The sequence below is a fragment of the Bipolaris oryzae genome, assembly GCF_000523455.1.
Source record: "Bipolaris oryzae ATCC 44560 unplaced genomic scaffold scaffold_5, whole genome shotgun sequence".
Classification (NCBI taxonomy): Eukaryota; Fungi; Ascomycota; class Dothideomycetes; order Pleosporales; family Pleosporaceae; genus Bipolaris; species Bipolaris oryzae.
The window spans coordinates 90,440-105,818 of NW_006911281.1; the positions used below are offsets into that span (position 1 = coordinate 90,440).

Here is a 15,379-nt window from a genome sequence, read left to right on the forward strand (position 1 = left end):
ATAGGGCAGAGGGCGGTGGTGAGTCCGGACGACGAAGCTGTCGACACCGTATGGGACTGGTGTCGCAGCGAAGAGCAACTATTGGGGGAGGGGGGGGCGCGAACGGATATTTTTTCGCGCCTCAGCAGTGGGCCGTGCGGCTGTCGGATTCACCTGTGGTGGCTGGATCGGGCTTAGTGGGCGACTGAAAAGGGTCGGCCCGTGGGTGTTGTTGTGAGCGCCGTTGCTAGAGCTGAGGACGTTGTCCAAGGGTCAGTGTCTAGGGACGATGCAGGGTGGGCAATCGAGTCTGTTTGAGACTGCGACTGCCGAACTACTACGCACAAGAAGGGAGACTAAGTCGTGCCTCTAGGCCGTTAGTTGGTAGTGTTTCCACGGGGCCGGATGCTGGGCGGAGCGGATGCAGCTATGCTATGCTATGCTATGCTCGTCACTGGCAGAATTGGGACGTGTGAGGGCACCGGGTGGTGGGTGGTGTGGTAGGAGGAAAGCAGTTTCGGCAGCAATGGTCACGGGAATGTGGCTCATATACGGCGGGCAGTGTTCTAGAAGGTGAGGGTTGCCATGTTTGCATCACCGCAAAAAGAGAGGAGGGGGGAGGGGCATAAGGGGGGGGGCACGGGATGAGCAGTAGAATAAGGGCTCGATACATGCAGGTGGATACCTCGACGTCAATCGGCAGCCCTCGCTCGCCGTTGATCGCCTGTTACGAAGCCGTTGTCTGCTACCCTCTTCCTGGCGGCTGACTGGAGACCACCACCCCGCCTTCCTCGCATTCACAGTCATCGGCTACCCGGCCAAAGGCAATGCACCCGGTGGAGTCGTGACCTTTGACCTGGCATGTTGCCTGCACCGCCGTGTGCCTCTGCGGCTGATGAGGCTAGCCGAAGCTGTGGCTCCTACCACCCTGTCCCGTCGGGAGAGCTGTTGGATACGCCCTCGAGACTGGAGAGAGAGGACAAGAGGAGAACCGTCAAGTGTGCGCCAAGAAGGTCTGGAAGCGCTTCGAAAAGGATTTTCTCCGCGGTAGAAACTCTTGAGGCGGGGTGCCAGCATAGGAATATAAACACAGACGAGGGTTGGGTTTTTTTCGCTTCACGACAAACGACGTCACATTGTAAGCTGTCGTCATTGCGCATGTGCTTTTGCCAGACCCTGAATTGGGGCTTACTGACTTGAGCTAGCCATTCAACACCGCTTACAGCCGCCGTTTGGCCCTGCTCTCTTGCACGTCCATGTATCTACGTGTATACGTACAGGGCTTATTCCTCTGGAATCTACAGCCATGTACGGAAGCCACAGACACCGTCTCAAAAAAAACAAAGCACTGCCATAGGGCCGGGCACTAAACCCACGCACGACAGGCCTGCCCCATGGACCCTGGCCATTGTTTTTCCGTCCAAACCTGCGTCATGCGTGATTCATGCTCTTCCGGCCTTCTCCGAAATGCAATAGGCTGCTGCTGTCTCTCTGCCAACAGCTAGTCCACTCTCAAGCAAATGGCGGGCGGAGGGCGGCATGGAGACACCCAGCATCAGCCTCGATGAGGTTTGGTGTGCACGACAGCGGACGCCCTGGTCATTGCAGCGCTGCAGGGTAAACGAGTGGAGCAATCCTTGTTGTTGTCTGATTGGCGCGACAATGCTTGGTAAACCATGCGTGGAGCGGTACCGGGACGGTTTTTTTGTTGACCACCAAGCTCATCAAGCCTGACCGGTCTGCATTTCTTCCATGTCAAACAATGACTCAATACGTCTGCAACTCAGCAAGGCTACAAATGCCCATAGTAACTCGCCATAGGCAAGCAGCGAAGTCGGCCATGCACGCTTGTCTCTTGCACGCGAGCAGTAGGTCGAAGCTTTTCGGGAACCAACTAGCGCCACGACTGTCTACCTAGTACTACCATACAGCAACCCCCTCGCACACGGAAGGGATCTTCACACACCTTCATCGTCTCACCGCAAATAACCAACCACGTGCCGCGTCTGTGGGGGCTTCAGTGAGCAAACACACAATCCTCGATGAAGGATTCCAAGCTTTAGTGCAATGCTTCGGATCGACCGATTCGATCCCAGAGGACAAAAAAAACAAGACAAGACACGAGCGCACCCCAAGGATCGAAGAGACATGTCATTTGTCGTATACATACGTACACATTTCATAATCTAGCCGCTCAATGCAGCCGCCGGATCATGCACGGCAGCCGTGAACCGACCAAAGAGCCCGCACCCATCACCTTGCTTAACCCTTGACCTTGTAAATAGCCTCTGCAAGGCGTCCGACATTCTCGCTAGTGATACCAGCGACCGAGATGCGGCCGTCCTTGGTAGCATATACCGAGTGCTGTCACGTTAGCTGGGTCCAGTATCACCTGGCACATGGTGTTCAACTTACCTCCTTTGCCAGCTTGTCCATCTGCTCTGGTGTCAGACCCGTGTAGGCAAACATACCAATCTGCGATGTGATATGACTCCAGTCGTGCTTGCTTCCGAGCTTCTCGAGGTTCTCCTTGAGCAGAGCGCGCATGGTGATGATGCGGTCAGCCATTCCCTTGACCTCACCAAGCCATTGCTTGTTGAGCGATGCGTCATTCAGAATCTCAGAAGCAATGCGGGCACCGTGAACTGGGGGGTTAGAGTACAATGGGCGAACAATGATCTTGATCTGGGAGTCGACACGCTTCTTCTCCTCGGCAGATTCGCAAACAACAGAGAAGGCACCCACACGCTCACCATACAGACCCATGTTCTTGGCAAACGACTGGGCCAGGACGGGGCGGAGACCTTCCTTGATAAAGTGGCGGAGGGCAAAGGCGTCCTTGGAGGTGTCACCGCTGGCGAAGCCCTGGTAAGCCATGTCGAAGAAGGGGAAGTGATCACCCTCCTTGACAGCATCGGCAATCTTGGTCCACTGCTCCTCGGTGGGATCAACACCAGTGGGGTTGTGCGCGCAGGCGTGGAGCAGGACAATGCTGTTCTTGGGCATGGCCTTGATATCGGCAATCATTCCCTCAAAGTCGAGGCCAATTGTGTCCTTGTTGTAGTAACGGTACTTTTCGACCTTGAGACCCGAGTCCTTGAAGACGGCATTGTGGTTGGCCCATGACGGTGTGGGGATGTAGATGGTCTTGGGGCCGGGGTAGTGACGCTCGAGGAAGGCGCCGCCAATGCGCAGGGCACCAGTACCTGAAATGGACTGGGTGACGGCGATGGAGTCCTCGTTGAGAGGCTTCGAATCGGCGCCATATGCGAGCTTGAGAGCAGCCTTTGTGAAGTTGGGTACACCGGTGATGCCAGCGTACTCCTTGTCCAGTGCCGAGTCGACGACCTTCTTCTCCGCCTCTCTCACTGAAGGCAGGACGTAGGGCTTGCCCTTGTCATCGCGGTATGCGCCGACGCCTGGGGATGCAGAGTTAGTTACGTCTTTGTTTTGAGAAGCTATTGCACTTCACTGACCGAGGTTGATCTTCTTGGGGTTGCTGTCGGCCTTGAAGGCTTCAGTGATACCCAAAATGGCCTGGAGAGAGCATTGTGAGCTGGGAGCGCGGCTATCATGTCTACAGGGAGGGTACATACATCCTAGACGCATGGGTTAGCATTGGCATGAGTCAATTGGGCCGCAGCTTGCTTTTGGCCACTTACTGGAGGGCCCTGGGGCACCTGCGACCATGCCGAGACAGCTCGGACACTGGACTTGAGCGACAGCTGCTTGGTCGCCGCCTGGCGGAGCGCCGTGCGGGATGAGGCGAGCATAGTAGAAACCGATTGAGAGTCGAGAAAGCGAGAGGCGGGCAGAGAGAAGACGAGACAATGCTTCGCGGATGAAACGGAAGCAGCTGTGACTGTATTAGAGTACGTAGGTAGCTGGAGTGGGTGGTCTGAGCATGAGCAAAATACCCCAGAAACGCAATAGTTCCCACGCCTCGCCTCCCACGCCCGCCGCGGAATCTCTATGTCATTCATGTTCCTATGACTCGGGCGCGCAAACTGCCACTGCCTCTGATTGGCCAACTGTCCGCAAAGCATCCCTGCTCCTTCCGCTGTCGCCCATGGTAATTTTTTTTTTCTGGACAGTCGGCTGCGCGTCGCGTGAGAGCCGTCTACGTAGTGTGTAACCACAGTAGTAAGATACATAGCATGTAGCCACAATTACTACACCCGTTTCCTGTTCCTCCCCAGCATGCGACGCGCTATCACCCAGGCCGGGACACTGCTGAACCATGAAGCCTCGATACCACTGTTTCTCTGTCCTGCCCTACTTAGAGCCTCCATAACCACCGCTCGCCGCGGTCCCTCCCGAGCCAGGTCCTCGACAAACTTTTCAACGTCAAGGCCAATAAAGGACCAAGTCCGCGCTGATGTGCCTCTTACCGAAAACCATGATGCGTCCCTGCAGAATCCACCAGCTTCAAGATCATTACCTCGAGCGTGCCCGGGATGTGGTGCGCCCGCTCAGATTTATGAACAAAACGAAGCGGGGTATTATAACATAGACAGGAAGGCAGTACGCGCATATCTCAATCCAGTCGAAAATATACCAAAAGATACGGCAACACAAGAAGACCATGTCTACGAACAGGCACTCAGCAACGTCGATCCCCAGCTGCTGGGAGAGTTGGGTATTGCCAAAGAGGGGAAACAAATCCCCGACAACGATCCACCACCAACACCTGTATGCGACCGATGCCACAGCCTCCTCCACCATCGCCTAGGGTCGCCCATCCACCATCCGACCGTCGATGCCATACAACAGACCATTGCCGAATCACCGCACCGACGTAACCACATCTACCATGTCGTCGACGCTGCCGACTTCCCCCTCTCCATTGTCCCAAACCTCCAGTCCTCCTTGCGCATTCCCAAACTGCGAACACAAAACAGGCGAGCCAAACACAAGGGCTGGGTCGCCAATGATCGCATTGCAGAGGTTAGCTTCATCATCACAAGAGCCGATCTCTTAGCGCCAAAAAAGGAACAAGTCGATGCACTCATGCCGTATATTCGAGATGTGCTCCGTGATGCCCTCGGCCGTCAGAATGCGAGTGCGCGTCTAGGTAATGTACGCCTCGTCAGTGCAAAGCGGGGATGGTGGACCAAGCAAGTCAAAGAAGACATATGGGATCGCGGAGGCGCAGGCTGGATGGTCGGCAAGGTCAACGTGGGAAAATCAAATCTCTTCGAGGCCGTCTTCCCTAAAGGACGGGGGGCAGACTATCAGGATGTGCGCAAGATCCGGAGCGCGGCAGAACGAGAAGCAATGCTTCAAAACGCAAAGACACTGGATGAGCTTGTGCAGGTCCAGCGGCAACTCGCTGAAGAGGACGCTGAGACGGAGCGTTTGAAAAATAAGCCGCAAGAACATCTTCACCAACCTCCCGAAGAGCTTGAAGAAACGCCAGAAGAAGATATTGACGACCCGGACGCCCTCCTTCCCCCGCCCCAACCATTCACACCCTATCCCGTTCTCCCGATTGCCTCTTCGCTGCCTGGAACGACTGCGTCTCCGATTCGCATACCCTTTGGGCAGAACAGAGGTGAACTTATCGACCTTCCGGGTCTTGCACGCACAACTCCTGGGCTAGAGACTTTTGTTCAACCCTCAGCACAGGACGACCTTGTAATGAAGAACCGTATCAATTCGGAACGCTACACCCTCAAGCCGGGCCAATCTCTAATACTCGGCGGTGGCTTGATACGAATCACTCCCGTAACCCAGGACCTTGTCTTCCTCGTATACCCCTTTGTACCCATTCACCCACATGTTACACGCACCGAAAAAGCAGAAGAATACCAGGCCCAAACCTCCGAACGCCAACTCCAAACACCACCCATTCTCGCCCCAAACGTCGGTTCCAAAATGCACTCTGCAGGCAAATTCCAACTCAAATGGGACGTAACCAAAAAAATCGCCGGCCCCGTAACCTCGCCCGTCGCCGGCAAAATGAAGCCCGAAAACCTCCCCTTCAGCATCTGGGGCACAGACATCCTCATCGAGGGTGTTGGCTGGGTCGAAGTCTCGGCGCAGACACGCAGGCCGCAGGGCTGGTCTCCCCCAGGTATGGTCAAGAAAGATCCCAACCAAGCTCGACTGGACCGCCAAGCCAAACTCCAAGCTGAAGCCGATCGCAAGCAGCGCAAATTCGATGCTATTGCGCGTGCAGAGCGTGAGGGCAGGGATCCCGAGGAAGTTCTTGAAGAAGAATTCTACGAGGACAAGAAGAGGGAGTTGATGGAGCAGTGGGAGGAGGACTATCCTGAAATTGAAGTTTTCTCCCCGCTGGGCAAGTTTGTGGGACAACGGCGGCCCATGTGTGCTAGCACCGTGAGTGGGCCGAAGCAGATTTCTAGTAGGGAGAGGAAACAACGGCCGAGACGGAGTATGGTTAGTGTTAAGCGGCAGAGGAAGCCAAAGGGCGTAGACTAAGTAGTTTCTTCACTCCATGTAACAATATATATATTTTTTCTCTCTCTCTCAGTAATTGATTTTAGATATGTCGACATTATGATAGAAATAACGTATCAGTTGGATAATCTCACGTTCTCGCCACGTTACCAAGCACACAAAGTACATAGATTTCTAACATTCAGAAAGAATAAAAACCCCCGCCACATGGTGAATCCGAGAATTGGTCAATTATATGGACGTGTCCCCTCCCCCTACTCCAACCCCCCGTCACTTTCCGCGGCAGGTTCGTATACCATGGCCTCGCGATGCGATGCGATACCAACGCCTTGAACGCCAGTCTATCCCATCCTCCCTTACCACCCCGTCCCTCTGGGTATTCACCATCCCCGCCTTTATCGCGGTACCCCTTGTATTGCCCCGACTCTAGCGTCAAAGAGAGAGAGAGAGAGAAAACCCCTGCCCAAGGGCTTGTGTGTATGTGTGTCTAGGACATGGCGTCCAGCTTAGCCCAATAGGCCTGCTGCTCCACAGCGCAGTCTCGACCGTTCTTGTCGCAGCCGGGAAAGACGGCGACGAGATCACCATCTTGGAAGCGGCCGTTGCGTTCGTTTGCAGGGCCAAGGGCGTAGGAGTTGAGGAGGTTCTGGGGGACCATTGCGAGTTTGGCGAGGATCGTACCGTGCCATCTGTGATAGTTAGCTTACTGGTTCTAACGACAATGATTGCGAGGGTATACTTACTGCACGATATGCTCGAGAGCGTGGTACTCGGCCTTTTGGAAGTTGTAACTTCGGTAGATGGGGTCGAACCAGGTGTCCAAGAAGAACTTTGCCCACTCTCCGTTTCGGACAACAAAACTGCTCGGGGCCAGGCCGTCCTTGTCTTGGGTAATGACGAAATCTATTCGGTCGCCCTTTAGGTTGCTGAATGTCTTGATGACGCTTTCGGGGGGAACGACGGGGGCGTTGGTGATCATGTACGACTCAAGTTTAGCGGGTGTAAGGAGTGAAGTGTGGATGGGTATGTCCATGTTCATGATCAGGGCGGTGTGGTCAAGATACCACATGAACATGGAGGTCGGATGGAGCGTCATGGCATGGCGGACTGCAGGCACGCGAGCCCAGGTGGGCGGAGAGTTGCCGATAGGATATTTGTCGCTGGTTGGGAAGAAGGTAAGATAGCCTGATTGCATGTTAATATCCGCCCAATCTTTGTGGTAACCCGCTGGCTGTGGTGAGACATACCATGTTTTTTGGCGTAGTCCTCCCTATTCCTCTTGACCTTTGCTGTCCATGTAGGATCCATCTTAGGATCCACGACTGTGACCACGACCACAGGCGGGCCGCTCCCTATCTTGGGCTTGGGTATGTTTGCCGGACCCCAGCCTCCCACTTTGGTGCCTCTTTGGGTAGTGCCACTACTTCCACTCAGCATCCAGATAAGCACGAAAAAGCCCAATATGCCACCAGCGATTAGCCGTCCTAGTTTGCTCCGGAGCAAATTCTTAAGAGCTGGTGGTATCGCAATTCCGCTCTGGTTTCTTGCAACATATGGCGGCGGTCGCGACGTCTTTCGTGGCGGCATGGCGAAGTGCATCGTGTAGTGTCTCCGTGGGTAGAGGAGATATTGCAGTTGACGAGGGTGGAACAATACGAGCGATGTCGGGTGGCGGTCTGGAAGTCGTTAAGAGGCGCAATCGCTACAGGAACATTGCTGAAGTGTCTCGAGGTAAAGAGTGGCCCCAATGCATGCAAGAGAGGTGCAGATTCAACGGGCGCTGAGAGAGACGGACTACCCAAAGTCCACGCGACGACATGGGCATGCGCTGCGATTGGCCTTGGCAGGAGGGACCTTGCCCTAGCGCCCGCAGATTGTCCCTGGTCATGCTCGAGATGGAGGCATAACGGGCCCTCACTTTTTTTCCGTTGAGGGCCGACATCTTTCGAGCTATGCGCATATATATAGAAGACTTTGATGTTCTTATCTTTGCGCATCCTGCTGATTGACGCCACAATTGCACCTTGTGCGACTTGTCTACCCTGTTCCTCATCTGCTTACTCCTTTTCACCACATCATACCTACTTTTTGACCTACGGCAATCAAAGGCATGGCCTGTCGCTATACGAGTAGTTCAAATATAGCAAAATATGCCTATCCCTTATCTAGCACCGGCGGTCGCTAGTAAAAGGAGTTGCGCATACCCACCTGGCGCGCCGTCCGAGCCATCACGAGATTTCGCCGGACTGGGTACGAGTCGAGATCTCCGGCCATGGGAATCTCACCAACGGACGGCAAAGTCCACAATTCGGACGGAAGTCTCGGTATTTTTGCCAAGCTATGTAACGATTGCTCGCTGATTACCGCCAGCATCTTTGCAGCTACTTTGTGTTACCCGCTATGACGTCGAGTACCTGTCACAGTGAAGAAATAAAACCATTCAAAAAGAATGAAGGGCCACCGGCTTGTTAACACCAACCTGATTTCAATCGATTGATTATATTCTCTACTATTTTTTTCCTTTAGTCCTTTTCCATATACAGCTATGGTCGAAAAGGTGATCCAGTTGAGGTGCGACTGCAACCAGTACCCATGGGGAAAACAAGGCTCCAAGTCGCTCGCCGCGACATTGTGCGCAAAGACACCAGGCACAAGCTTCAAGATTGACGAGAATACCAGCTATGCTGAAATGTAACTGTGCAGACCGAACTCTTCTCCAATGGCTACTAACATCAGCAGGTGGATGGGCACATATCCCGAGTTACCCTCCTATGTTTTAGAGACTGGCGAAGACCTTCAGGATGTCATTGATAAGCATCCCGATGAGCTTATCGGAAAGGCTGTTGTTGATAAGTTCAATCACACCAAGCTGCCATACCTGCCAAAAGTCCTGTCAATAGCAAAGGCTCTACCCCTGCAGCTACACCCAGTACGTATTTCCACAGGAAGAGCCATTTCCATTTTCTAATAATGCTTCAGAACAAAGAGCTGGCTTCAAAGCTACACGCAGAAAACCCAAGTCAGTTCACAGACCCAAACCACAAACCAGAGATTGCCCTGGCTCTTGGCGACTTTGAGGCCTTTTGCGGGTTCAAGCCTCTTGAAGAGCTTGCACTTTTGATGAAACTCCCCCCGCTTCAGGGCTTCATGCCTGAGGCCACAAAGCCGACATTTGACGACCAGAAGTTGAAGCATGTTGTCAAGGCAATGCTTATGGCTTCCGAGGATACTGTCCGCAAGACCAACGATGCCCTGATGAAGATACCGAAAGAGGAATTTGGCGCTTCCAGCTACATTCCCGAGATGATTCCTCGTTTGGCAGAACAGTACAAGTCTGACAACGGAACGCTCGTTGCTCTCGTCACTATGAACTACTTGAAGCTCAAGGCTGGTGAAAGTATTTATATTCCCGCCGATGGTATTCACGCCTACCTGTCTGGCGACATTATCGAGTGCATGGCTCGATCAAACAACGTACTCAACACTGGTTTCTGTCCCCGTGCTGATCGCGACAACGTCGATATGTTCTGCTCAGTTCTCACGTTCTCACCACACAACGCAAAGGAAGCTATCCTACCACCACAAGCCTTCGACAGGAGCAAAAATGGCAAGACGCAGATGTATGCACCTCCTCTTAGCGAGTTCAACATGTTGGTAACAACAATGAGTGCCGGCGATTCCGAGACGATTGGGTCACTCTGTGGACCCAGCGTCATGATCGTAACCGAGGGCGAAGGTATTATGAAGGGCAATGGCAAGGAGTACAAGCTGAGTGATGGCTATATTTTCTTTATCGGCCCCGGCGTGGACCTGGAGTTTAACGCCACCAAGCAGTTGAAGGCATTTACAGCTTTTGCTGAGTAAACCATTGTAACAGTAAGATAGGAATAATGAAATGCGAATGACAATGATTGAAGCTCTCAGGCCGCCACGGAGGTGACGTGGACACCGATTGGAGGGCATTGGAGCTTCCCCGCTCTCAGCAACATGCATGAACGCCAACAGCTGACTAGTATTCAATACACTTGGAAAGTCTTATATGCGCACAGTCTGAAAGCGTATGACAAGCCGGAAACTCTTCGGATCCGCACGTAGGCGTATTGGTACTTCCCCACGAGTACCCTTGCTTCCCCGCACTTTGACTGGGAACCCCCTCTACAGCTCAGTTGTAGCTATAAAACCCCGCAATGGAGCCTCATGCTGTGAGATTGAGGAGATACATTGTTTTATTTGCTTGTGAAATTGCGCCTTTGGCTTCGATAATCATTGAAAAAGAACGTGGTTGTTTGTATCACGGGTGGCTGGAACTTAACAGGAACGCGCGTTAAAAGAGAGGATTGACGTTGGAACATCATCCTAGTAGTGAAGCCTCAGAGCCGGAAGCATTCGGTAAGCTTATTATCTGGGTATTAAACCAGAAAATCCCCATTGATTTTGATTTCTGCATTCTCAATCTATCTCTACAATTCACTCGCTAACATTGTATCTGTCGCGCTTAAAAGAACATAAATTCATCACCATGGCCAGCACAGCAGCCGCAAAACGCGACTCCATGGACGCAACAGCAAGCGGTCTTGAGGCGAAAACGAAAGCCGCTTCCCTTGAGCAACCGACGCGCAAGCGACCGTTGGGTCTGACAGACCTTCCGCCCTCTGTCCGCAACAATATCTACAGATACTGTTTAGACACTGAGATGGTCAACTTGGGCGAACCAAATGTATCCTATACACACAAGATAGGCGACGGCGTGCTCAAATTCTCGGCCTCGCGGAAGCCCTTCCCAATCAACAGTAGTCTCTTCTACGTCAATACAGCGTTTAGTAAAGACGCACTGCGCTACTTTTACAAGAAGAATCTGTGGGTAAGACTAGATGTCTACACGGCGGATGCAAGGCATGCAAAGACTCTGCTAGAAGACTCTGGTCTACTATTTTCCACTGCTTCACCAGAAGCTGTCGAAAAGGCAATTCAACATGCCCTCGAGGTGGTGCTGGTGGAAAAGAACTCTGCGCAGAAACGCGCAAGCGTCATGTTTCCAGCACAGTACCTACCTCGCCTGATCAACTTTTTCGATCAAGCAAGTCGCGCAACGGCAACTTGGGCGCCTATGCACACACTATTCTTGACCGTAATGAACACATACGACTTCCCCATCTCACGACTCCAAGGCGACTTGCTCGAGCCATTCAGACTACTCTCCAACTTCGGTGGCGTCACAGTCGACAGCAACAACCTCCTACCACGATACGCAGAAGGGCTACAAAGCATGATGACAGAAAAGAGCTTCACAGCCGAATCCTATCTCGCCCACGTAACCGAGCTAGCAGATCTCTCCGACTCTGCGCGCGAAAAAGAAGACTACACGCTCGCCAACGAGTACGCAAACGCCGTCATCATAGCCCTAACATACGGCTACCTAACCCACCCCGAAATACTCCACTCGCAAGACGAATCCTTCAGCAAAGCCATCCAGCGTCTTCGCTGGCGTACAGAACTCGGGCTAGGCATTTCTCTCTCCATCCCCCTGCGTAGTCTCACCTCTACAAAACACTGGATGCATACCCCGAACCCCACACCTGAAATTAAAAAAGCAGCAAGAGACTTACTACTTGCTGAGACATCAGTCTCCAAAGCCCTCAGTCTGGTTACGGACTCCCCCTCGCCAGCATCAAACCCCTGGTTCCATTCTCTACCTATCGAACTCATCCCAAATAACAAGCCTACTTTCTTCTCTGAGCGTGAAAAGGCGCAGACGTGGTATGCACTCGGTACCGTGCACATGGCGTTGGGCGAAAACATCTTCGCATGCGGAGATATGGAGCGCGCGCTGGAACTTTGGGGGAAGGAGAGTGGGGTTGATGAGGAAGACGGATTGAGGGGCAGGATCGAGGAGGCGTTTGAGAGGGCGAGGAAGGGGATTGATGGAGATGCAGAGAGTATGTGGGTTGGGGAAATTAGGCCGGGGACGGGGTTGAAGAAGGCGGCGAGGTTGGCGAGGGGGTTGTAGTTTGTTCTTTTGTATCGATACCTAATCTGTGTAGAGAGAGAGAGGGGTTGGGTTAAAGGACCTAGATATACATCAAGGATACACATCTTCGAGTAGCATCAATAAGAAAAATGCTGAGTCTTTCCACGTGACATCAGAGATTTCAAAAGGCAAGCATGCAGCTGACGGAGAAGTACTGTGCAATAAGTATTCCTCAAGTTCCATGGTATACATACGGTATTTTTACAAAGCCAGCATATAGATCATACAACTCCACTTAGGCACGCGGCTGACTTGACGCAGCCTTGTTGCTCGAATTGACAAGCGCAGCCCAAGCATCACCACGCGCAGTCTTCTCCTGCACAGATCCTTTGTAGATATCCCGCAGGCCATCAGACGCAGATGCTGTCCTGCGGCGATCCTCCAACATGGACTCAACATAATCGTCCTGACCGCCCGCTGCCTTTGCCTTGATGGCCAAGTCTGCCTTATGAATTGCCCTCTCAAGGTATCTCCGCCTTTCCGCATCCAGACTCTGGTTGGTGGAAGCGGTTTCCGCCTCTGCGATTACCTTTGCGTACTCTGCTTTTTGCGCGGCCCGGAAAGCCGCTTCACCACCAGCTGCCTGTACGCGAGCAGCATATGTGGCTTCGGCAGCTTGTTTGTCGGGCCGGGCAGCTGCTTTCCAAGCCTCTATACTTCCAGCTTCTTCAATCTCCTTTCGCTTGCGCTGGTTGTAAGCAATCTTCATGGCGGTGTGATCTTTGATATTGGGCAGGTTAAAGCGGTTCCGAATTTCCTGCAAGTCCTCGACGGTGAAACCGGCTTCTTTGTATCTCCTGTAGGTTTTTTGTTTGAGGGTAACGACTGCTTCTTTACGCTCTTTTGCTCGGATGAAGGCTAATTTGAGGCCTTCCTCCTCGCTGTCTACAAGACCTCGGGTCAAGTACCGCTGTGCAGCCTTGACAGCTTTGAGGTATTCGTTGGCAGCAAAGGCTTCGGTTCCCTTCTCATACTTTTCAAGCAGCTCAGTCTCAAGTGAGGGGCTCTCAGGTGCGTCAGCTTTTTCTGGTGCCCACATCTGTTGCTCCTCGCTTTCCGGAAACTTTTCGCTTTCAAGTTCAGGAGTACCTTCAGCTGCTTTGCGTGCAGCCATCATCTGAGGAGTTGGCCATTGCTTGTCGATGGTGGCTTGGTCAAGTCCCAAAGCCGCAGCATCGGCTCGCAATCGTTCAATAACCTCTGGCTTCTGCATGAGCGTCCAGCGTAGTGCCCATCCCATGGGCCCAAGCTCTTTGATACGTGCCACATTGTCCTTGAGTAGATACTCGTCCAGTCCACCTTCACGGTCCATTGTCTTGAGCACCTTTGCTGTAATGCGCAATTTTATCTTCTTCTTTAATGCAACCGAGTACAGACTCTTGGATAGGACGTTTGGCTGCCATTTCCGCCGGGTCTTGGTCTCGGTATCCTTAGAGACATTGTTGCCGAACCGTATCATCTGCTCGCCATAAAGACCCTTGTTTGCTTGCTTGAACAGCCTGTGCTCGCCATATGGATATGCCGGAATGTATGCATCTTTGGGAATGACATTTTTGGGAAGATGGGAGCCGAGATCACCGCCGCGTCGCCGTTGGAGAGGGTTCTTCACTGCGGGCGCGGGCGCGGGCGCAGTGGTTGCATACGTTCGCTGCGCCTGGTGAGCAGAGCGGCCAACAGCTCCTGCGGCCGGAATGCGTCCGGAGAGCAATTGACACCGGGCATGCATGGTAAGTGTGACGGGGAGCATGCGAAGTGCCCGTTGTGATGAATGATTGATGTGCTCGGTGGTCCGCAAATTCGAGAAGCCCACAGCACGGACCCCAACTTCACTTTCGTCCCATGTACAATCACAGACGGAGCAAACCACTGGGACGACACAGCGGACACACAACAGCTCATTAGGAACAGCTGTATATACAAATTCCACGCGTTTACACTGATAGGCGAATATGGCAAACATGTCAGAATCTTCTCAACCGTCCACAGCCAACATTGCAGCTGCGTGCGCCATCCTCGCTGGTGTCACTGGCTATATGCTCGGACAGGCAAAATCTCTCGGCTTCTTTGGCGGAAGTCCTATCTCACAGCCAGTAAAATCGAAGAAGGAAAAGGCAGACGACTCGGAAGACGAATCGAGCGACGACGAGAAGGACAGTACACCAGCCGACTTTCCAGGCCAGGAAGAATGCAAAATGGTCTTGGTAGTACGAACAGACCTCGGGATGACAAAGGGTACCGCTATTCTCCACTACTCCTAGGAACTATCGCCTGACCTTTGACACAGGCAAGATTGGTGCGCAGTGCGGGCATGCGACACTGGCTTGCTACAAGCACTTCCTCCGAACCTCACCAAACTCCAATATACTCAAGCGTTGGGAGCGACTAGGGCAAGCCAAGGTCGCGTTGCAGGTCAAGAGTGAAGAAGAGCTAGAGCTGTTGCAGGCGCAAGCACTGAGTCTTGGCCTGGTAGCACACATTATCCATGACGCTGGGCGAACACAGATTGCAAGCGGAAGTGCGACTGTACTAGGCATTGGACCAGCGCCAAAGAGTGTCATAGATCAGGTCACCGGGCATCTCAAGCTGCTGTAAAAGTGCTGGCTCCGAAAGGCATGCAACACAATATTGGGACCTTAAAGTGGAACGGGAGAAAATGGCGACGTGCCATGTCTCAGTGATGCCTCATGCATACATGGCGACAAGAGCTCAAGTAAAGGCTTTCGGAAAAACCCCCACGGGCCATGGGTGGAGCTAATGGTATTCTTTACGAACACGACCAAATCGCAGGAATTGCATCTGAAGCACCATTGCATTTGCAATAGCGACTTCGCGAGCATCCAAAAGAAGAAGAAAAATTATTCCCTGCAAAGGTTACACGGCAGCAAGGTGAAGCAAATGTGGGCCTAGCAGTGTGGTTTCCGTCGCCTATGAGAATGTTGGCAAGGACGC

At 52.8% G+C, this 15,379-nt stretch overlaps 7 protein-coding genes across 7 annotated transcripts; 4 read left to right on the plus strand and 3 right to left on the minus strand.

The window, feature by feature from the left end:
• Positions 1-2,241: 2,241 nt before the first annotated feature.
• Positions 2,242-3,752, minus strand: COCMIDRAFT_865 (uncharacterized protein; the record flags this gene model as incomplete). Its single annotated transcript, XM_007684766.1, has 4 exons — positions 2,242-2,343; positions 2,395-3,398; positions 3,456-3,516; positions 3,642-3,752. 4 exons carry the CDS (start codon positions 3,750-3,752, stop codon positions 2,242-2,244), a joined length of 1,278 nt encoding a protein of 425 aa, XP_007682956.1.
• A 427-nt stretch (positions 3,753-4,179) lies between these two features.
• Positions 4,180-6,423, plus strand: COCMIDRAFT_32238 (uncharacterized protein; the record flags this gene model as incomplete). Its single annotated transcript, XM_007684832.1, has 1 exon — positions 4,180-6,423. One exon carries the CDS (start codon positions 4,180-4,182, stop codon positions 6,421-6,423), a length of 2,244 nt encoding a protein of 747 aa, XP_007683022.1.
• Positions 6,424-6,889: 466 nt separating this feature from the next.
• COCMIDRAFT_32239 (glycosyltransferase family 34 protein) lies at positions 6,890-7,989 on the minus strand (the record flags this gene model as incomplete). Its single annotated transcript, XM_007684833.1, has 3 exons — positions 6,890-7,091; positions 7,146-7,587; positions 7,650-7,989. 3 exons carry the CDS (start codon positions 7,987-7,989, stop codon positions 6,890-6,892), a joined length of 984 nt encoding a protein of 327 aa, XP_007683023.1.
• A 958-nt stretch (positions 7,990-8,947) lies between these two features.
• On the plus strand, positions 8,948-10,266 carry COCMIDRAFT_81901 (uncharacterized protein; the record flags this gene model as incomplete). Its single annotated transcript, XM_007684873.1, has 3 exons — positions 8,948-9,093; positions 9,142-9,331; positions 9,382-10,266. 3 exons carry the CDS (start codon positions 8,948-8,950, stop codon positions 10,264-10,266), a joined length of 1,221 nt encoding a protein of 406 aa, XP_007683063.1.
• A 655-nt stretch (positions 10,267-10,921) lies between these two features.
• Positions 10,922-12,409, plus strand: COCMIDRAFT_22027 (uncharacterized protein; the record flags this gene model as incomplete). The annotated part of the gene is made up of 1 exon (XM_007684795.1): positions 10,922-12,409. The coding sequence occupies one exon, from the start codon at positions 10,922-10,924 to the stop codon at positions 12,407-12,409; it is 1,488 nt and encodes a 495-aa protein (XP_007682985.1).
• Positions 12,410-12,665: 256 nt separating this feature from the next.
• On the minus strand, positions 12,666-14,156 carry COCMIDRAFT_82025 (uncharacterized protein; the record flags this gene model as incomplete). Its single annotated transcript, XM_007684874.1, has 1 exon — positions 12,666-14,156. One exon carries the CDS (start codon positions 14,154-14,156, stop codon positions 12,666-12,668), a length of 1,491 nt encoding a protein of 496 aa, XP_007683064.1.
• A 232-nt stretch (positions 14,157-14,388) lies between these two features.
• COCMIDRAFT_871 (uncharacterized protein) lies at positions 14,389-15,022 on the plus strand (the record flags this gene model as incomplete). Its single annotated transcript, XM_007684767.1, has 2 exons — positions 14,389-14,662; positions 14,715-15,022. 2 exons carry the CDS (start codon positions 14,389-14,391, stop codon positions 15,020-15,022), a joined length of 582 nt encoding a protein of 193 aa, XP_007682957.1.
• Between the last annotated feature and the right edge of the window lie 357 nt (positions 15,023-15,379).